General features: G+C 44.2%; 1 protein-coding gene across 2 annotated transcripts; it reads left to right on the top strand.

Moving 5' to 3' along the window:
* The first annotated feature begins 5,060 nt into the window (after window positions 1–5,060).
* Window positions 5,061–21,646, top strand: LOC139381728 (synuclein-like). Of its 2 annotated transcripts, XM_071125458.1 has the most exons (6): window positions 5,083–5,406; window positions 14,859–14,900; window positions 15,048–15,175; window positions 15,567–15,629; window positions 19,358–19,396; window positions 20,466–21,586. In XM_071125458.1, exons 1-5 carry the CDS (start codon window positions 5,286–5,288, stop codon window positions 19,394–19,396), a joined length of 393 nt encoding a protein of 130 aa, XP_070981559.1. In that variant the 5' UTR covers window positions 5,083–5,285; the 3' UTR covers window positions 20,466–21,586. The 2 variants fall into 2 exon arrangements, with proteins under 2 accessions (XP_070981560.1, XP_070981559.1); XM_071125459.1 differs by lacking the exon at window positions 15,567–15,629 and having other exon boundaries at window positions 5,061–5,406; window positions 20,466–21,646.
* The last annotated feature ends 953 nt before the right edge of the window (window positions 21,647–22,599 follow it).

Raw genomic sequence — 22,599 nt, 5'->3', positions numbered from 1 at the left:
GGCTTAACACCTAAAACCCTCACAAACTTTTACAGATGCACAATTGAGAGCATCCTGTCGGGTTGTATCACCGCCTGGTATGGCAACTGCACCGCCCACAACTGCAAAGCTCACCAGAGGGTGGCGCGTTCTGCCCAACACATTACCATGGGCAAACTTCCCGCCCTCCTGGACCTACACCACCCGATGCCACAGGAAGAAAAAGATCATCAAAGACATCAACCACCCAAGCCACTGCCTGTTCATCCAGCTATCATCCTGAAGGTGAGGTCAGTACAGGTGCATCAAAGCTGGCACCGAGAGACTGAAAAGCAGCTTCTAACTCAAGGCCATCTGACTGATAAACAGCCATCACTAGCACATACAGTTGAGGTCAGAAGTTTACATACACTTAGATTGGAGTCATTAAAGCTTGTTTTTCAACCACTCCACAAATGTCTTGTCCTAACGGACTTGCCAAACATCTACTTTGTGCATGCCACAAATTTTTCCAACAATTGTTCACAGACAGATTATTTCACTTATAATTTACTGCATCACAATTCCAGTGGATCAGTAGTTTACATACACTAAGATGACTGTGCCTTTAAACAGCTTGGAAAATGCCAGAAAACGATGTCATGGCTTTAGAAGCTTCTGATAGGCTAATTGACATCATTTGAGTCAATTGGAGGTGTACCTGTGGTTGTATTTCAAGGCCTACCTTCAAACTCAGTGCCTTTTTGCTTGACATCATGGGAAAATCTAAAGAAATCAGCCAAGACATCAGAAAAATATTTGTAGACCTCCACTAGTCTGGTTCATCCTTGGGAGCAATAACGTACTTTGGTGCGAAAAGTGCAAATCAATCCCAGAACAACCAGCAAAGGACCTTGTGAAGATGCTGGAGGAAACAGGCCCAAAGTATCTATATCCACAGTAAAACGAGTCCTATATCGACATAACCTGAAAGGCCGCTCAGCAAATAAGAAGCCACTGCTCCAAAACCACCATAAAAAAGCCTACGGACTACGGTTTGCAACTGCACATGGGGGACAAAGATCGTACTTTCTGGAGAAATGTCCTCTGGTCTGATGAAACAAAAATAGAACTGTTGGCATAATGACCATCGTTATGTTTGGAGGAAAAAGGGGGAGAACACCATCCCAACCGTGAAGCACTGGGTGGCAGCATCATGTTGTGGGGGTGCTTTGCTGCAGGAGGAACTGGTGCACTTCACAAAATAGATGGCATCATGAGGTAGGAAAATGATGTGGATATATTGAAGCAACATCTCAAGACATCAGTCAGGAAGTTAAAGCTTGGTCGCAAATGGGTCTTCCAAATGGACAATGACTCCAAGCATACTTCCACAGTTGTGGTAAAATGGTTTAAGGACAACAAAGTCAAGGTATGTGTGGCCATCACAAAGACTTAACCTCAATCCTATAGAAAATTTGTAGGCAGAACTGAAAAAGCATGTGCGAGCAAGGAGGCCTACAAGCCTAACTCAATTACACCAGCTCTGTCAGGAGGAATGGGCCAAAATTCACCCAACTTATTGTGGGAAGCTTGTGGAAGGCTACCCGAAGTGTTTGAGCCAAGTTAAACAATTTAAAGGCAATGCTACCAAATACTAATTGGAGGTATGTAAACTTCTGACCCACTGGGAATGTGATGAAAGAAATAAAAGCTGAAATAAATCGTTCACTCTACTATTATTCTGACATTTCAAATTCTTAAAATAAAGTGGTGATCCTAACTGATCTAAGACAAGGATTTATTTACTAGGATTAAATGTCAGGAATTGTGAAAAACTGAGCTGAAATGTATTTGGCTGAGGTGTATGTAAACTTCCGACTTCAACTGTAAGAAGCGGCTGCCTATAGACATAGATTAGGAATTACTGGCCACTTTAATAATGTCTCCGTATCTTGCATTACTCATCTCTTATGTATAAACTGTACTCTATACTGTTCTACGGTATTTTAGTCAATTTAATTGTGTGTAAATATTGCATCACCCATCTCATATGTATATACTGTATTCTATATTATGTCACTGTATCTCTAACAAATATGTATATATTCTTAACCTATTCCTTACTTAGATTTACGTGTATTTTGGGTATATGTTGTGAAACTGTTAGATATTACATGTTAGATATTACTGCACTGTCGGAGCTAGACGCACAAGCATTACGCTAAACCCGCAAAAACATCTGTTAAACACGTGTATGTGACCAATAAATTTGATTGGATTTTGATTTTGACTTCAACGCTTTCCGGTCTTTCCCTCAACGACACCACAGCACTCTCCTTGTAGAACATCCGGAGCTGTATTAAACTGAAGCACAAATATACGAAACCGTATCTATATACAATTTATCTCTACATCATTTAAAAAAAATGTATACTATATCTGCACCACCTTTTAGTATGTGCCATGATTATGGATAGCTTTTCCAGGTAAAGCACTCTAAAGGGGCTCTCTTTGCCATTCACTTTGATGTAGAGAGGAGCCATATGTAACTAACTTCACATGCGCTAATTATAGCTCTGGGCTTCATGATCCATTCCCCCTCCCTGTCCTCCTGCTGCCAATGAGATCAAATACAGCGAGCTGGATTAGAGCGGCCACTTAAATCTCATTAGTGCCTCTATGGTTTTCTGTATTATTAATGGGAAATATCGCAGTGGCATCTCGATTTCTATTAGGGAAAAACATGCCTATCAATGTACAAGTAAGTGTGGTGTGTATACGGGCTATGCATTATATAATTTGTATAGTGGGATGTACATACAACAATATAACAATAACAATAACAATAACAATATACCGTTTTTTTGTGCTGCTTTTGTTTATTTTTGTTTTTTATTATTTTCAACCAACCCTACCACCCCTCCCCTAATTGGAGTAAACTAATTGACAACAACAATAAGGCTTCTACTTCCAGCTTGTAAACTTAGCAAAAAAAGAAACTGTCTTTCAAAGATAATTCGTAAAAATCCAAATAACTTCACAGATCTTCATTGTAAAGGGTTTAAAACACTGTTTCCCATGTGTGTTCAATGAACCATAAACCATTTATGAACATGCACCTGTGGAACGGTCGTTAAGACACTAACAGCTTACAGACCGTAGGCAGTTAATGTCACAGTTATGAAAACTTAGGACACTAAAGAGGCCTTTCTACTGACTCTGAAAAACACCAAAAGAAAGATGTCCAGGGTCCCTGCTCATCTGCGTGAACATGCCTTAGGCATGCAGCAAAGAGAGACGAGGACTGCAGATGTGGCCAGGCCAATAAACTCCAATGTCCGTACTGTGAGACGCCTAAGACAGAGCTACAGGGAGACAGGATGGACAGCTGATCATCCTCGCAGTGGCAGACCACTTGTAACAGCACCTGCACAGGATCAGTACATCCGAACATTACACCTGCGGGACAGGCACAGGATGGCAACAACAACTGCCCGGGTTACACCAGGAACGCACAATCCCTCCATCAGTGCTCAGACTGTCCGCAATAGGCTGAGGAAGGCTGGACTGAGGGCTTGTATGCCTGTTGTAAGGCAGGTCCTCACCAGACATCACCGACAACATCGTCGCCTATGGGCACAAACCCACCATCGCTGGACCAGATAGGGCTGGCAAAAAGTGCTCTTCAGTGACGAGTCGAGGTTTTGTCTTACCAGGGTGATGGTCAGATTTGCGTTTACTGTCGAAGGAATGAGCGTTACACCGAGGACTGTACTCTGGAGCGGGATAGATTTAGAGGGTTCGTCATGGCTGGGGCTGTGTGTCACAGCATCATCGGACTGGGCTTGTTGTCATTGCAGGCAATCTCAACGCTGTGCGTTACAGGGAAGACATCCTCCTCCCTCATGTGGTGACCTTCCTGCAGGCTCATCCTGACATGACCCTCCAGCATGACAATGCCACCAGCCATACTGCTCATTCTGTGGATGATTTCCTGCAAGACAGGAATGTCAGTGTTCTGCCATGGCCAGTGAAGAGCCCGGATCTCAATTCCAATGAGCACGTCTGGGACCTGTTGGATCGGGCCATTCCCCACAGAAATGTCCGGGAACTTGCAGGTGCCTTGGTGGAAGAGTGGGGTAACATCTCACAGCAAGAACTGGCAAATCTGATGCAGTCCATGAGGAAGAGATGCACTGCAGTACTTAATGCAGCTGGTGGCCACACCAGATACTGACTGTTACTTTTGATTTTGACCCCCCCCCCCCCCCCATTGTTCAGGGACACATTATTCCATTTCTGTTAGTCACATGTCTGTGGAACTTTTTCAGTTTACGTCTCAGTTGATGAATCTTTTTATGTTCATACAAATATTTACACATGTTAAGTTTGCTGAAAATCAACACAGTTGACAGCGAGAGGACGTTTCTTTTTCTTTGCTGAGTTTACATATTATATAAAACATTTTCAGACACAGCTTATTTTACATGAGTTATCTTTTGTTTATTTTTAGTCCCATCCTTCAGCTCCACTCAACCCCTCCCATCTCTGAAGACTATCCAGTTTTGATTTATATGTACTGTTTGATGTGTTGTAAACTTCACAAAACCTATTTTTTTTTATCAAATTGGGCAATAAAGTGTAAGATCATATATTTTACTGCTATATTACATTGCATCGTATCAGTATCAGTATCTGTATCGCATACTGCTGAGGATGGCATGTCATTGAATCTTAGGGGGTAATGAAAGAGGGAGAGCAGAGAATTTGCAGCTTTGGTGTTGAATAGCATTTAAAATGTGTCATTCCAGGTTTGACAGACAGATTAATCCAGGCTTGAATTATCCACTAAACCTGTGTATTTGTGCCTCTGTGTGCATGACAGCAGAAGAAATGGGGCAGCATAACTGAGCAACACTGCAGCATCCATCTCTGCATTCCTCACCCACTTGCTCTTTCTTTCTCCACCTCTCCTCTCCCTCTCTCCATCTCTCTCCCCATGTCCCTCCCTCCCCCCTCTACCCTCCCTCTACCCTCCCTCTCCCCATTTCATTCGCTCAGCTGCTCTCCTTGTTAAGGGTGTCCCAATCTGCCTCAGCAGCACAGATCAGTCCAGCCCCTCTCTCGCTCTCTGTCTCTCTCTCTGTCTCTCTCTCTCATAAGAGCAGCGCACACACCCACCTACCACGCAGAGACACAACCTCAGGCGCGCTCACACACACGCAGACACACACGCAGGCACAGAAGGGCACACCGAGCAACCTCATCTACCAAGACACAGCCAGAGCCAGCTAAAAGACACAGCCCTGTAACAGCAGACCAGCATGGATTACCTGAAGAAGGGATTCTCCATGGCCAAGGAAGGCGCGGTGGCTGCAGCGGAGAAGACCAAGGCAGGGGTGGAGGGGGCAGCTGCCAAAACCAAGGAGGGGGTAATGTATGTGGGTGAGTACAGGAGTGATGATGGGGAAAGTGTGTAGGATAGACAGCGGTGGAGAGGGTTAGCTGAAAATAGTACATCACAGTTTTTATGTGGGATAATCTGGCTTACATTTTGATCCTGTGAAGCCCTCCTGGTGTGCTTGTATTTGATGGATGAGTGATGGGTGAGTGCACTAATTGTTCTGCAAGGTTTGAATAAAATGGGACAGACAACCAGGCAGGGCTAAATATGGCTGGTGATGGAAACATGGATACAGATAGGAAGGGAACGTTGAACAAGAAAAGGAGAATGATGGCAAAGGACTGAAGGCAAGACAATGGAGAAAAGCAGAAAAAAGGGGCCGAAAGGGAGAGAAAGATATTGATGTATTTTAGATTGCATATGCCTCAGGCAAGAGATGTTCTATTCAAAGAGGGAAAAGTCTGGTTGAGTGGTACTGAGGTACTCTATTCATTATGTAGAGTGTAATGACCAACAGAACGTTGACAAACAATATTGATGGTCATATAAATTATTTGCTCGCTACCATCTCTCTACTCACACACACACACACACACACACACACACACACACACACACACACACACACACACACACACACACACACACACAGTACACCTGTTACACATACAGTACACCCACTTAATGTGACAGGGGGATATGGAAGAGAAAATCCTATTGTAGAGCACTAGGAGGTGATTGTACTGTGTGTGTGTTCACATATTTTCCCCAATCGGTGCGTATGTGATAATACAGTATAGTGGTGCTGGGGAGAGGTCTATGATTCTGAGTATAGTTCAGATCAGCTCATCTCTGCTGTACCACCCACCTGGCTGTCAGCCCGCTGCAGCAGTGAGATTTAACATGGGCGTCTCGGATTCTCAGAGTGACTAATGCAGCTAGCTCCACTGTCGGACCCCCCGTCAACCCAGCCCAACCCAACACAGAACAATATAGCACAGCCCAGCTCTGCAGCCCTGAGCACCACTGACACATACAGAACACTGACACATACAGAACACTGACACATACGTTCTTAGAAAAAAGGGTTCCAAAGGGGTTCTTCGGCTGTCCCCATAGGATAAACTTGATTGGTTCCCGCTAGAACCCTCTCGGGTTCCCTGTAGAACCCTCTGCGGAAAGGGTTCTTCATTGAACTCAAAATGATTCTACCTGGAACCAAAAAGGGTTCTACCAGGAACCAAAAAGGGTTCTTCAAAGGATTCACCTATGTGGACAGCCGAAGAACTGACACATTAGAACTGACACACTGACACATTAGAACACTGAGACATTAGAACACTGATTCATACAGAACACTGAGACATTAGAACACTGATTCATACAGAACACTGAGACATTAGAACACTGATTCATACAGAACACTGACACATTAGAACACTGATTCATACAGAACACTGACACATTCTAACACTGATTCATACAGAACACTGACACATTAGAACACTGATTCATACAGAACACTGACACATTAGAACACTGATTCATGCAGAACACTGAGACATTAGAACACTGATTCATACAGAACACTGACACATTCTAACACTGATTCATACAGAACACTGACACATTAGAACACTGATTCATACAGAACACTGACACATTCTAACACTGATTCATACAGAACACTGAGACATTAGAACACTGATTCATACAGAACACTGAGACATTAGAACACTGATTCATACAGAACACTGACACATTAGAACACTGATTCATACAGAACACTGACACATTAGAACACTGATTCATACAGAACACTGACACATTAGAACACTGATTCATACAGAACACTGGGACATTAGAACACTGATTCATACAGAACACTGACACATTAGAACACTGATTCATACAGAACACTGGGACATTAGAACACTGATTCATACAGAACACTGACACATTAGAACACTGATTCATACAGAACACTGAGACATTAGAACACTGATTCATACAGAACACTGAGACATTAGAACACTGATTCATACAGAACACTGAGACATTAGAACACTGATTCATACAGAACACTGACACATTAGAACACTGATTCATACAGAACACTGACACATTAGAACACTGATTCATACAGAACACTGAGACATTAGAACACTGATTCATACAGAACACTGACACATTAGAACACTGATTCATACAGAACACTGACACATTAGAACACTGATTCATACAGAACACTGACACATTAGAACACTGATTCATACAGAACACTGAGACATTAGAACACTGATTCATACAGAACACTGACACATTAGAACACTGATTCATACAGAACACTGACACATTAGAACACTGATTCATACAGAACACTGATTCATACAGAACACTGGGACATTAGAACACTGATTCATACAGAACACTGACACATTAGAACACTGATTCATACAGAACACTGATTCATACAGAACACTGATTCATACAGAACACTGACACATTAGAACACTGATTCATACAGAACACTGATTCATACAGAACACTGATTCATACAGAACACTGGGACATTAGAACACTGATTCATACAGAACACTGACACATTAGAACACTGATTCATACAGAAAACTGACCCTGCTCTATGTCATTGTCTTTCACCACTTTAATGACCTGTGGCCCTGTAACAGCACCAATAACCTTTGGGCACAGCACATTTAATCATGGGATATCAACAATTCAAAGTTGGCCTTAGTGGGAGTGGCCATAGAATTCTATGGGCATGACCTATTAAGAAAAGTACACTACATGACCAAAATTATGTGGACACCTGCTCATCAAAAATCTCATTCCAAAATCATGGGCATTAATATGGAGTTGGTTCCCCCATTGTTGCTATAACAGCCTTCTGAGAAGGCTTTCAACTAGATGTTGGAACATTGCTGCGGGGACTTCCATCCATTCAACCTCAAGAGCATTAGTGAGGTCAGGCACTGATGTTGGGCAATTAGGCCTGGCTCGCAGTCACATTCCAATTCTTACCAAAGGTGTTCGATGGGGTTGAGGTCAGGGCTCTGTGCAGGCCAGTCAAGTTCTTCCACACCGACGTCGACAAACCATTTCTGTATCGACCTTGCTTTGTGCACGGGGGCACTGTCATGCTTGAAACAGGAAAGGGCCTCCACAAACTGTTGCCACAAAGTTGGAAGCACAGAACCGTCTAGAATGTCATTGTATGCTGTAGCGTTAAGATTTTCCTTCTCAGGAACTAAGGGGCCTAGACCGAACCATGAAAAACAGCCCAAGATCATTATTCCTCCTCCACCAAACTTTAGAGTTGGCACAGTGCATTGGGTCAGGTAGTATTCTCCTGGCATCCGCCAAACTCAGATTAGTCCGTCTGACTGCCAGATCACTCCAGAGAACGCATTTACACTGCTTCACAGTCCAATGGCGGTGAGCTTTACACCACTCCAGCCGACGCTTGACATTGCGCATGGTGATCTTAGGGTTGTGTGCGGCTGCTTGGCCATGGAAACCCATTTTATGAAGCTGCAGACAAACAGTTATTGTGCTGACGTTGCTTCCAGAGGCAGTTTGGAACTCGGTAGTGAGTGTTGCAACAATTTTTACACGCTACACGCTTCAGCACTCGGCAGTCCTGTTCTGTGAGCTTGTGTGGCCTACCACTTCGCTGCTGATCCGTTGTTGCTCCTAGACGTTTCCACGTCACAATAACAGCAATTACAGTTCACCGGGGCAGCTCTAGCAGGTCAGAAATTTGATGAACTGACTCGTCCTATGACGGTGCCACGTTGAAAGTCACTGAGCTCTTCAGTATGAGCCATTCTACTGCCAGTGTTTGTCTATGGAGATTGCATGGCTTTGTGCTCAATTTTATACACCTGTCAGCAACGGGTGTGGCTGAAATAGCCAAATCCACTAATTTGAAGGGGTGTCCACATGCTTTTGTATATATATTGTATTTGTCATCATTTGGGGGTCCGGAACATAATTACAAATCATTTGTAGACTGCAAATTGACCTCAAGAAGCCCAAACATGTATAATATTTGACTAAAATATAATCATTTCAATCCATTCTTACATTCGTATACGATCACGTCTCCATATTATGCGTGGGAATAGTTGAAGAGATTTCTTGAATTAAAATCACAATTCTTGAATTAAAACACACATTTCCTGATGTTTTTACATTTTATGTCCATCAATGAAAATAAGAAAATAAAAAATGAAACTTGTAGGGCCAACTGAAACCACCCGCTGGCCAAATTCGGATCGAGTGCCGCCAGTTGGAGAGCGAGGGCCAAGTTTGATGAGTTGGTCCACCAGACTCTTCACACATTTGGGCGGAAGTGTCTGGGTACCAGATTACAGCACTAACAACCTAGAGAAGAGGGGCGGAGAGGAAATGGTAGAGAACGAAGGAGAACAAGAGGGAAAGGATAAATGAATTAATAAATGAAACATTTGAGAGTGACGTGATTCCTGGGGGGAGAAGAGGAGAAGAGGATGGGAAGAAAAAAGAAAAAGAGAGAGAGAGGCAGAGAAAGAGAGATGAGAGAATGAGAGCGAGGGAACGAGATTATGAATGAGTGGGTGGTGCACTCAGAATCCAGTTCGTGGGATTATCATTCATTGGATGACTATAAGCAGAGACAGAGGAGGCTGTATCCATCTTCATCCATCATCATAAATCATCCTCACCACCCGTTCTGCTGAACGACCTAGTGGAGCCATTCAGCCACATTTCATTGGTGTATTGATCTTCACAGCACTGTAAAGAGATCATTGAACCTCTACTGCACAGCCAGATATCTCATCAGCATGACCAAGCTACATGTCGGTCTATTCTCCTTTATTTTTCATCTTCGTTGTTCTTTCCCCTTCTTCTGAGAGAGAAGGGTGTAGCGTACTAACCCCCCCCCCCCCCCCCCCCATCAGATCTGTGATCAAATAACTGAGTGCTCTGAGACAGTGCTGTGGGAGCAGTTGAGCGTGCGGAGCATACTGAGGCTTTTACACACAGCCAAGCCCCACCAGGCCTCCCTCACACACGTTACTGTGTGTGTCATCTACAGAGTGTAAGATAGAATGGATTATGTTTTTTTTTAAAGGAGGAGATTTGTCACGAATCCCCCCTAACTCTGATCTGCTGCCTCTGTTTATCTGCACATCCTCTCAGTGAGCCCTTATCCTGTGTGTGTGTGTGTGTGTGTCCATGTCTGCCCGTGCCTGTGTTCGTTGACTACGTTCATCTGTTTGAGTGTGAGCACTTTATTCAGTGAGTGCGGGATTGACTGATGTCTGTACGCAGTGTACTATCGTGTGAGGCGATCTAGTGTGAATTCACTACTGTGTGGTCCACAGGATGCTGGTGCTAATGGCTGGAGCGGAATCAGTGGAATGGTAGCAGCCTCCTGTGGTATGGGCGTATTACAACATACTAGGCTTTGAGCAGGTGCATTATGTGTTGTTTATATATATATATGTGTGTGTGTGTGTGTGGGGGGGGTGCGTGTGTGTGTGCGAGTGCGTGTACATGTGCGTGTGCATGTGCGGGCATGTATCTATATATTGGCGTGAGGTGTAGGTGTATGTGTACATGTGCAATGGTGCAGGCATGTATCTATATTGGTGTGTGTATGTGATGCTCAGCTGCTGCTGGGTGGGTGGCAGACAGTCACGAGGCCCAGTGCTCCAGGACAGGGAGTGTGCAGAACTGAGAGGAGGGAGGGAGGGCACAGGCTGTCTCCCACAATCACAGATGAGAGGTCACAGTGTGCCAGAGTGTCCCCTCACATCACAGCTGAGACGTGAATATACTACCACCACAACCACCATCACACACACACACAGTTGCACGTACGCATGTACACACACACACACACACACACAGTTGCGTACGTATGTCTACACACATACACACACACAAACATGTGCACACACACACAATGGTAGGTAATGATCCCATTATGTCTGGATTGTACTGCTCTCCATTCATTTAGCCACAGTGTTATTTTGTTCATCAAACTGAGCTGTACAGTGTGTGTCTTTCAATTGATAAACAATGTTAAAATGCAATATTTCTTAGTCCTCCTCCTCATTCGTCCGCTGCCTTCCCACTCCGTCTTTCTTCTTATGGTTACAGAATAAGCACGATCTTACCATAGAAGGATTAAGATGTGTGTAGATGAATCAGGAGCAGTGAGAAGAGACAGAGCGAGAGAGACAGAGCGAGAGAGACAGAGCGAGAGAGAGAGAGAGAGAGAGAGAGAGAGAGAGAGAGAGAGAGAGAGAGAGAGAGAGAGAGAGAGAGAGAGAGAGAGAGAGAGAGAGAGAGAGAGAGAGAGAGAGAGAGAGAGAGAGAGAGAGAGAGACTGGAGTGAGAGGGAGAAGAAAATGCAATGAAACCCACCAATACATCTCTCATGGCAGACAAAACATTTAGCTGGCCAGCACGCATGTGAGATTTATTTCTGGGTGCCGAGATTACTACACACAGAATCAAAGATGCTATAGCATTCTGATGAGACAATGAGGTCCTGTGTTTCAGTTGTTATCTTTGAATATAAACACGCAAACAGGATGTTTTGTGGGTGTGTAGTCATGTATTATAGCAACAGTATTTACCATCTCAGGTGCAGGGGAGGTAACTGTAGCCACAGTCACAATGTCCCTCTGCTGATATGAAGTCATGTTAGATTCCTCACGAAAACTGACATCAAGTTACAACATTGATGGCTGCCTGGTGATGTTACCATCCTCTCTATTGATTTTACAGCATTAACAATACAATAGCCTGGCTCCTGTGTCTGTGTTTTTTCCTGTGTTCTACATTGGACAGTTGGACTTTAGCTCATGGCAATTTCCATGTCCCTAGTACTAAATTAGCCCATTGTCGTGTAGGGAGTTAAATAACAATGACACGCTTGCAATGTGTTTGTGTGTGGGGACTGGGGAGTGATTTTCAAAAACGCCCAGCTCAAAGGGTCAACAGGGGGAACAGAGCAACGGCTTGTTGTGCTGGTGATTTGCATGAGAGGTAGAGAGAGAGAGAGAGAAAGAGAGAGAGAGAGAGAGAGGGGAGAGAGAGAGGGAGAGAGAGAGAGAGAGAGGGGGGGGGGAGCGAGAGAGAGAGAGAGAGAGAGAGAGAGAGGGGGGGGGGGGAGAGAGAGGGGGGGAGAGAGAGGGGGAGAGCGAGAGAGAGAGAGAGAGAGAGAGAGAGAGAGAGAGAGAGAGAGAGGGGGGGGGGGAGAGAGAGAGAGAGAGAGAGAGAGAGAGAGAGATCCACTCCAATGCTCCATGCCAGTTATATTGAGGAGGTTGAGTGGGTTTGGCCGGCCAGCAGGCCTCAACCCATACAGCTCTATGGCTGAAGGAATGGCTGACCTTTTCTCTCCTCAAGGAGTCTTTGTGAGCCAGAGATGGGCTGAGCTCCAGAGGGCCCAGAGAGACAGAGCAGAGCACTGTGACAGAGCCTGGGAGAGAACAGACAATACTGGACCAGCTGAGCAGAACCCATTGCTCTTAAAACAGACAACAAGGATCTGGCCCTATATAATAACCATTAGAGAGGGAGACTGATTCCCTGTGCCTAATTCATCAAGTATTGAAGTGTTAGGGAAGCCTGGAGATGTTGATCCTGGTGTCCTCGCTAAGTTATTCCAATTTGCCTTTTGATTTGGAAGCTGAGTGCCCCCATCCAATGTTAATCCATCTAGAGAGGAACCAGGCTCTGAGGGGTGGCCAGTCCTCTTCTGGATGTGCCAGGTGGAGATTATAAGAGTACATGGCCATTTAAGGCCAGAGTGTTTTTCTAGATGTTCAAACGTTTATAGATGAACAGCAGGGTCAAATAATAATCAGTGGTTGTAGAGGGTGCAACAGGTCAGTACCCCAGGAGTAAATGTCAGTTGTCTTTTCATAGCCGAGTATTCAGAGGTCGAGACAGCAGGTGTGGTAGAAAGAGAGAGAGTCGAACGTAGAATGTCCGGTGAACATGGCTAGGTTCCCTAGCCACAGGCAGAGCAGTTGAAACAGGAGCAGCAGCACGACCAGTTGGACTGGGTACAGCCAGGAGTCATCAGGCCGGGTAGTCCTGAGAAAGGATCCTATGGCTCAGGTCCTCCAGGAGAGGGAGAGAGAGAGAGAGAGAGAATTCGAGGGAGCATACGTAAATTCACACAGGACACCAGATAAGACAGGAGAACACCAGATATAACAGACTGATCCTAGCCCCCTGGCACATAGACTATTACAGCATATATATTGGAGACTGAGACAGGGGTGGGTCAGGGGACACTGTGGCCCCGTCCGACGATACCCCCGGACAGGGCCAACCAGGCAGGATATAACCCCACCCACTTTGCCAAAGCACAGCCCCCACACCACTAGAGGGATATCAACAGATCATCAACTTACTACCCTAAGACGAGGCTGAGTATATCCCACAAAGATCTCCTCCACCGCACGAGCCCGAGGAGGCGCAAAACCGGACAGGAACATCACGTCTGTGACGTAACCCACTCAAGTGACGCACCCCTCCAAGGGACGGTACGGAAGAGCACGAGTAAGCCAGTGACTCAGCCCCCATAATAGGGTCAGAGGCAGAGAATCCCAGGGGAGAGAGAGGAGCCGGCCAGGCAGAGACAGCAAGGGTGGTTCGTCGCTCTAGTTCCTTGTGGTTCACATTCGCACCCCTGGGCCAGCCTACACTCAATCATAGGACCAACTGAAAATATGAGTCTTCAGTAATGACTTAATGGTCGAGACCATAAAAATGGAGCTCTATAGGAGAAAACTCTGCCTCCAGGTGTTTGCTTAGAAATTCTAAGGACAATGAGGCCTGCGTCTTCTGACCGTAGCGTACATGTAGGTATGTAAGGTAGGACTAAATCGGAGAGATAGGTAGGAGCAAGCCCATGTAATGCTTTGTAGCATAGCAGTAAAACCTTGAAATCAGCCCTAGCCTAACAGGAAGCCAGTGTAGAGAGGCTAGCAATGGAGTAATATGATCAAATATTTTGGTTCTAGTCAGGATTCAAGCAGCTGTGTTTAGCACTAACTGAAGTATATTTAGTGCTTTATCCGGGTAGCCAGAGAGTAGAGCATTGCAGTAGTCTAATCTAGAAGTGACAAAAGCACGGATTAGCCTTTCTGCATCATTTTTGGACAAAACATTTCCGATTTTTGCAATGTTACGAAGATGGAAAAAAAGCTGTCCTTTAAATATTTTCGATATGTTCGTCAAAAGAGAGATCAGGGTCCAGAGTAACGCCGTGGTCCTTCACAGTTTTATTTGAGACGACTGTACAATCATCAAGATGAGTTGTCAGATCCAAAAGCAGATCTCTTTGTTTCTTCGGACCTAGAACAAGCAACTCTGTTTTGTTTTTGAGTTTACAGTGCTTGGAGTTTGAGAAACGCCATTTAAACATAAATCCTCTAGCATCTGTTTCTCTCTTTTACAGGGAACAAGACAAAGGACGGAATGGTAGCAGGTGTGAACACAGGTAAACGCAACACTACCCACAGAAAGTATCCTGCGCTACATTTCATAAGTATACAGGGATCAGGTTTTTTTCACAAACCAAATTCTGAGGTGAAACATTGGTTCTCTGAGGACAGAGTGTGACAACCCCCTGTCCCCCTTCTCCCAGTGGCCCAGAGAACAACTGACCAAGCCAATATTGTCGGGGACGCAACGGTCGCCGGAGCCAATGAGCTGTCTCAGCAAACAGTGGAAGGGATGGAGAACGCAGCGGTGAACTCCGGATTGGTGAACCAGGTGAGTCACATCCTGTCTTTTCATATTGTGAAGATTATGACAAGCCCTCTCCACTACGAGGAACTGTGGGTTGGATGGTTGGAGGTGGTTGGAATAGAGACCGTTATAACAGACTTGAGATCAGCCTTGCGATTACAGGAGAAGAGACTTCAACAGGTCCATCCTTCAACAATCTTATCCTGGTCTCAAAAACACTGATTTTTCCAAGTTGACTTGTCGTATTAATGTTTGTGTGCATATCTCTGATTTTAGTGTCTCTGTTATAAGGAATGCAGAGGGAAAGGATCAACGCTTACTTGTGTCTTTTATGTTTGTGTGTGTCTGTCTGTGCGTATTGTTGGTAACTTGTATAATTTCTTCTCCTTCCACCCATAACTGTTGTGTCTGGCAGGAACAGGAAGAAGCTGTAGCTCTGGACGCTAAGCCTGAGGTGGCTGGTTCTGGTTCTGAAGGGGTGTGTGGTGGAATGAATGAATGAATGAATGCACGGCATGATGCTTGCTGCCTTTATTGTCTTCTTCTCATTGAAGCACCATGCCTTTATATGCAGTAATACGCTGTCAACTTGGGTGCTGGCTGGTACAGTAGTCTATAGGAGTGATTGGGTGCTGGCAGGTAGGCAACAGTAATGATTGGGTGCTGGCAGGTAGGCAGCAGTGGTGATTGGGTGCTGGCAGGTAGGCAGCAGTGGTGATTGGGTGCTGGCAGGTAGGCAGCAATGGTGATTGGGTGCTGGAAGGTACGCAACAGTAGTGATTGGGTGCTGGCAGGTAGGCAGCAGTGGTGATTGGGTGCTGGCAGGTAGGAAACAGTAGTGATTGGGTGCTGGCAGGTAGGCAGCAGTGGTGATTGGGTGCTGGCAGGTAGGCAGCAGTGGTGATTGGGTGCTGGTTGGTTTGAGGGTGGACAGGTGGGCGTGCGACCGGTCAGCTCCAAATGAGCTAATATTTCCTCAAGCTGGGAATTTATGTTCACATTGAGAAAACATTTCCAATCACAAATCATACAATGAATTCAAAGGAATGTAGACCATGTAATTGTTTTCTATGCATATACATGAAATATACATGAAATAACACAACACATGTCAAGGTAGAGTATGAATACCTTTATTAAAAGATTACATTGATTAAGATTCATTTAAAAGCTGCCCTTCAGTATTGTGCTGTGGTCGTTTGTACTGCAGTGAAGATACAGCAGCTGTGTCCCCGCGATATTACAGTCGGAGGCATCATGCCCAGAGGGGGCACAGGGGCACAGGGGCACGTGCTCCCTCAGATTTGTCTTGTTTAAAAATATATATTTACAATTTTTTTGTTTGTTTCTCTGTAATACTAATAGCCACCTAGCAATTTGATGAAGTTGTCTTTAGCTAGCCCAGATAGATCCAATCTCCCAACCTCATAACTAGCTACCAAGAAGCCATTTCAGGCTATCAATCAAGTTAGAGTAGCTAGCTTGTCTATCTAGGTTGGCGGACTTTGGAAAATGAAGCTAAATGTACTGAATAAGACTCACATTCCTTTCTCCCATCTTTTACCCAGAGATCATAGCAGAGATGCAGAGAAGCATATTATGTTCCTTAAAAAAAAGAAAATAATGTCCAGTCAGGAGGATCCAGACTGCTCAAGATGCATGCTTAGATATGCAGATTTTATTTCACCTTTATTTAACTAGGCAAGTCAGTTAAGAACAAATTCTTATTTTACAATGATGGCCTATTCCAGCCAAACCCTCCACTAACCCTGGACGACGCTGGGCCAATTGTGCGGCGCCCTATGGGACTCCCGATCACGGCCGGTTGTGATACAGCCCATAGATCGAACCAGGGTCTGTAGTGACGCCTCTAGCACTGAGGTGCAGTGCCTTAGACCGCTGGACCACTCGGGTGCAAAATTACTAATTCCACTCTAAATCTATATTCTGTGTTTGTGGGTGAACATGCAGGCATGGGTGAGTGTACGTTTATGTATGCCTGAGTGCTTGGGTAAGCATGTGTGGGTGCATGTGTGCATTTGTGCATGTGTGTGCGCAGCCTGGTCTCATAGACTTGACGTAACATAGTAAATGTCAATCCGAGACACTCAAATTAGTATGATATGTTACGTTAGGTATGTTAACAGATGGTTACTTAAGGCAAAAATGAAAGTAGGATGGTTAGTCGGGGTCGATGGATGGGCGTATAATGTGAACGTCTAGCAACCCAAAGGTTGAGAGTTAAAATCTCATCATTGACAACTTTAGCATTTTATTTCTTACTTACACATGTTTTGCTACTTTGCAACTACTTAGCATGTTAGCCAACCTTCCCCTAACCTTAACCCTTTTAGCTAACCCTTCCCCTAACCCTAACCCTAACTTGAACCCTTTTAGCTAACCCTTCACCTTAACTCTAACCTTAACCCTTTAAGCTAACCCTTCCCCTAACCCTAACCTTAACCCTTTAAGCTAACCCTTCCCCTGACCCTAACCTTAACCCTTTTAGCTAACCCTTCCCCTAACCCTAACCTTAACCCTTTAAGCTAACCCTTCCCTTAACCCTAACCTTAACCCTTTAAGCTAACCCTTCCCCTAACCCTAACCTTAACCCTTTAATCTAACCCTTCCCCTAACCCTAACCTTAACCCTTTAAGCTAACCCTTCCCCTAACCTTAACCCTTTAAGCTAACCCTTCCCCTAACCCTAACCTTAACCCTTTAAGCTAACCCTTCCCCTAACCCTAACCTTAACCCTTTAAGCTTACCCTTCCCCTAACCCTAACCTTAACCCTTTAAGCTAACCCTTCCCCTAACCCTAACCTTAACCCTTTAAGCTAACCCTTCCCCTAACCCTAACCTTAACCCTTTAAGCTAACCCTTCCCCTTCCCCTAACCTTAACTATTTTAGCTAACCCTAACCCTAATCTTAACCCTTTAACCTAACTCCTAACCTTAACCCTAACCCCTAGCCTATCTAATGTAAACCACCTAGCTAGGATTTGAAACATACTGTATCATACGTTTTGCATATTCGTAACATATTATAAATTTAGCAAATTCGTAACCTGTAATACGAATTGTAATTCGTTACATATTATGCGTAATGAGTGATGGACGTCCACAAATGAATACTTACCATACGAAACGTAATATATCATACTAAATGGAGTGTCTCCGATTTACGTACAGAATAATATGAATGCCCTGAGACCAGGTTGCTGTGTGTGTGCGTGTGTGTGTGTGTGTCCTTTCTTCTTTCAGCCTCTTTATAATGTAAATCAAGAAGATCCATCTGTAATTACATCCACAGCTCAAACCATCTCTCCATCGCTCCTCTCCACAGCATACATTCAACCCCCTCCCCTTTTCAATCTCCTATCTCTCCGTCTCGCTCTCACAGCTCTGTCATGTGCCATTTTCAAAGGCACTTAAAAGCCTTTTGTGGGAGAGAGTACAGTAGAGGCAAGGTCAAGTATAACAACCATATCCATACCCGATGACATGCTACAATCACTCTCATTTTCACAATCTCAGTCTCTGATATATTATGTGGTTAGGACATGATTAAAGTCAGTTCCTGCTAGAATTGCCCGTATGAATTATAATCATTATAATATTGGGGATTGAGGTCATATTTATTCCCACAGCAATAACTTTAATTATATTAACATTTCTACAACCAAATCAGGCAATATTGCCACTGCCATGAATAATCAAAATCAAACTTGATTATCACACTTTAGACCATTCACCAAACTATTACCATAATGCCATGCCGGGAGTCATAATTATAATTGATATCCTAGTAGAGATGATTGCAAAGGTAATTGTTGGGCATGAATCAACTCGTGAGGAAACTGTCTAGGACGAAACTGTCTAGGACGTATCTTTTTTCCTGAGTGCCTGAGCCCGTAATATCCCAATGCATGTTCTCCCATTGAAGCCTCAACTCCCCTACTAAAGAGATGCCCGTGCATGTCTATTAACCAAAACCGTGGTTTAAATACACGGACATCTGTATTTCTTTCCAGCTTAACCCTCCTCCAAATCCATTACTCACATGCTCAGCTGGATATTGCATCAGAGGAAGTTGTCATCGCCATCCTCCTCTGTAGCAGCAACAGGCGGCTGCAGCAGCAATAGGAGTAGAGACGGTATCTATTCATTCACATGCTGATCCCCATTCTCTGTTTGTACCACACAGAGTGACTTCTCTCAGGGAGCTGAGCAGGCAGGACAGTAGGTGAGTGTGTTTGTTTGTACAGTATGTGTATAAAGGGGTGGTTTCTGTGTGTGCTTTGCATGTTGAAGTATACCTATGTGCATGTGTTTATGTATGACCAGGCGTAAGGTGGTATAACACCCATCTCCTCTTGGAATAGCCATATGCTAATGTGAACTGCTTAAAGGGGCAATCAGCGGTTGCAACATCAATCTTTGGACTTAGAAATGAATCATATGTACCCATTGATTCTTGAAGAACATAACTTATAGACGCATCACGAGCTTAGTTCAACTGTCGTACCCCATCAGAACTCAAGATATAAGCTTGTTTTACTCCAGCGTTTGTAAACAAATTACATGTAAACAAACACTGTATAGTCTCAAAACATGCTTAAATTGGTCATTTTGATATCATGGATGGTCAGTCCTTGCGCCCATAGCTCTGCCTATGAATTTGAGAGTGGGTACATTTCTCCAGCCCCATCTCTCAGCTTTTTTACCGAAACAGGGCTGGGGAGCTTGCTTTGATATTATTTCTACTGGTGATTGCCACTTTAAGAGGGTTCTAATATTGCTGTGACATTTGATTTAGTGTTCAAATAACAGAAGCGATCTACTAATGTGAAAAGGTTTAGTTTTACTCCAGGGGCCGTGGGGAAAAAAGCCTTAGCTCAAAGACCCAAGCGGTTACGATGACCCCACAGCTCCACATATGGGGTTAGATGTGAGCTGGGGGATTTGTTACACCTGTGCGTCATTCATTCATACCCTATAGCAGGAACCACATGCTCTCGTAAATTGAAGCAGACCTTTTTATATACTGTATTTATATAACGTCCACTTTCTAAAATGGGGCACGAAACGAGGGTGGCACCCAAAACTGCCAGATAATCCAACACTCTGCCTAAACAGACACATTGGATCGTCTTTATCCATTATAATCGCTTCATTGGAACGTAAAGTGCACTGATGTGTACCATCTGCAGTGGAAATATGTGACTTCTGCTCCTCTCATTCACAATATCTACCCTTTCTTTCTTTCTTTCTTTTTCTTTCTCTCTTTCTCTCTTTCTCTCTCCTTACCTCAGGAGTGTTTGTTCTGACATCAGTGATCTGCAGCAGCCTCCCTCGTCCTCTCTTCCGGAAGAAATGCCGTGTTAGATGCTGCTCGTCCTGCGTCTCCCATTGCCAGCTCTTGTTTCTGGGGAGGACTACCAACCCCGGTGTGCCCCCCCTCTGATGCTTTCTTTGCGTGACTCGATGGAAACGAAACATTCTGAAAGATCCTCCCCATCCACAACATCCCTCACCATACAAGCTACACATTCCTGCCCCGTATACCTTTACCGTCCATATCCCTCTCCCCCGACTATTACCCACCTTACCACTGTGACCCCCCCCCCCCCATTCCCTTTGCCCACCACTCCAGGTCATCCTACACGATACCACACATACACATACACAAACATACAGTTCACACATGCATACACACCAGGACATTGAGAAAGCCTTCGCAGAACAATACTTTTAGTCCTCTCCGAGAGGGTTGGCAATGTGAGACTTCCTGGTAGTGTGCACTCTGTCAGATAATGTAACACCGGTACTTATACAGTAGATGTACTTATGTCAGTGTATGCGTTGGTCAGGTTTGTTGATGAAGATGTGTTTTGAAGTGAGTTAATTTAACCCCGTGTGTCTTAATGCCTGACGCCCCCTCATCCTCATTGTGACAGAACAGAGGGTGACACTTTATTTAGATAGCCCGGATTTTCCATCTGTAGACGCTCTATAGATGGCCATGTGATCAGCAAACTATCTTGCTAAGGTTACTGCTAGGGTTAGGTTTAGAATACGGGTTAGGGTTAGTAGATAGTTAGTTGAAATGTTACTGATAGTCTATAGATGGTCCATCTGTCGATACTCTACAGACTATCCAAATAAAGTGTTGCCAAACAGGGTTCAGGGTCAGAGTGAAGGTGAAGTTATGGATTAACAGCTCCCCCATCACATGACCCAGGCCGTCTCGCACCTGCAGTGGGGCTGCAGTACAGACAGGCTACTCTGTATCTCATAAACAGATACTGTCGGTGGTGTTTCCTGCTGTCTCTCTGCCCCGAACCCTGGGTCTGCTATATAGAGAAATCAAAGAGAGTTTCCAACGGCCTTTATCTTGTGTTTGACTAGTTGCAATGAAAGGCAATGAAAAAAATGAAATGTATGTATGTGATCAGATTAAAGATATAGTATAATGGTCCCACTTCCAGATTCAGTATGTATGTGATCAGATTAAAGATATAGTATAATGGTCCCACTTCCAGATTCAGTATGTATGTGATCAGATTAAAGATATAGTATAATGGTCCCACTTCCAGATTCAGTATGTATGTGATCAGACTAAAGATATAGTATAATGGTCCCACTTCCAGATTCAGTATGTATGTGATCAGACTAAAGATATAGTATAATGGTCCCACTTCCAGATTCAGTATGTATGTGATCAGACTAAAGATATAGTATAATGGTCCCACTTCCAGATTCAGTATGTATGTGATCAGACTAAAGATATAGTATAATGGTCCCACTTCCAGATTCCGTATGTAGGCCTACCTCAGACGTGAATACGAGTAGTCGACAGGTCAAAAACCTTGACATCCCGTACATCTGGTCTTCGAGGAATACAATTTCTCCACCCCCCTCATCATGCTTTCACTCTGATCCTTCATTCAAGCGACACCTACAGGTCACTCAACAGTGGACCCTGCCCCCTCCCCTGTCTGTCTGCTTTCGGTGACTTGAACAGGTCTTTTAAACCATCGTGTTTGTCCTTTGAAGCCGTCTCAAACGAGACTGCGTGTTGCCTTACTAACATCCAGACACATAGACTCAGACACACATTCATTGGGACTAAAAACACAACCTCACACAAATTCAAATTCACCTATTACACACACGTATCCAAGAATTAGAGGTTACATACACACTGACACACACGTTCATCCAAAAAATGCAAAATATATATGTTGGCATCAAAGCAGACTGCTTCTTTTATAAACAGTACAACTGAACTGAAATAAATACAATTTTATTTAAATCCAAAATGATTGTTTGTATCTGTCTTGTTTTATTCTCTTTCATTATGGGATAATAATTATTCTCAAGCCTGACACAATACAAAATTGGGGCAAACACCAATAGACTGCTCATTTAATTATTTACATTTTC

Source organism: Oncorhynchus clarkii, chromosome 23 (genome assembly GCF_045791955.1).
Source record: "Oncorhynchus clarkii lewisi isolate Uvic-CL-2024 chromosome 23, UVic_Ocla_1.0, whole genome shotgun sequence".
NCBI classification, from domain to species: domain Eukaryota; kingdom Metazoa; phylum Chordata; class Actinopteri; order Salmoniformes; family Salmonidae; genus Oncorhynchus; species Oncorhynchus clarkii.
This window is presented reverse-complemented; position numbering and strand designations above follow the sequence as displayed.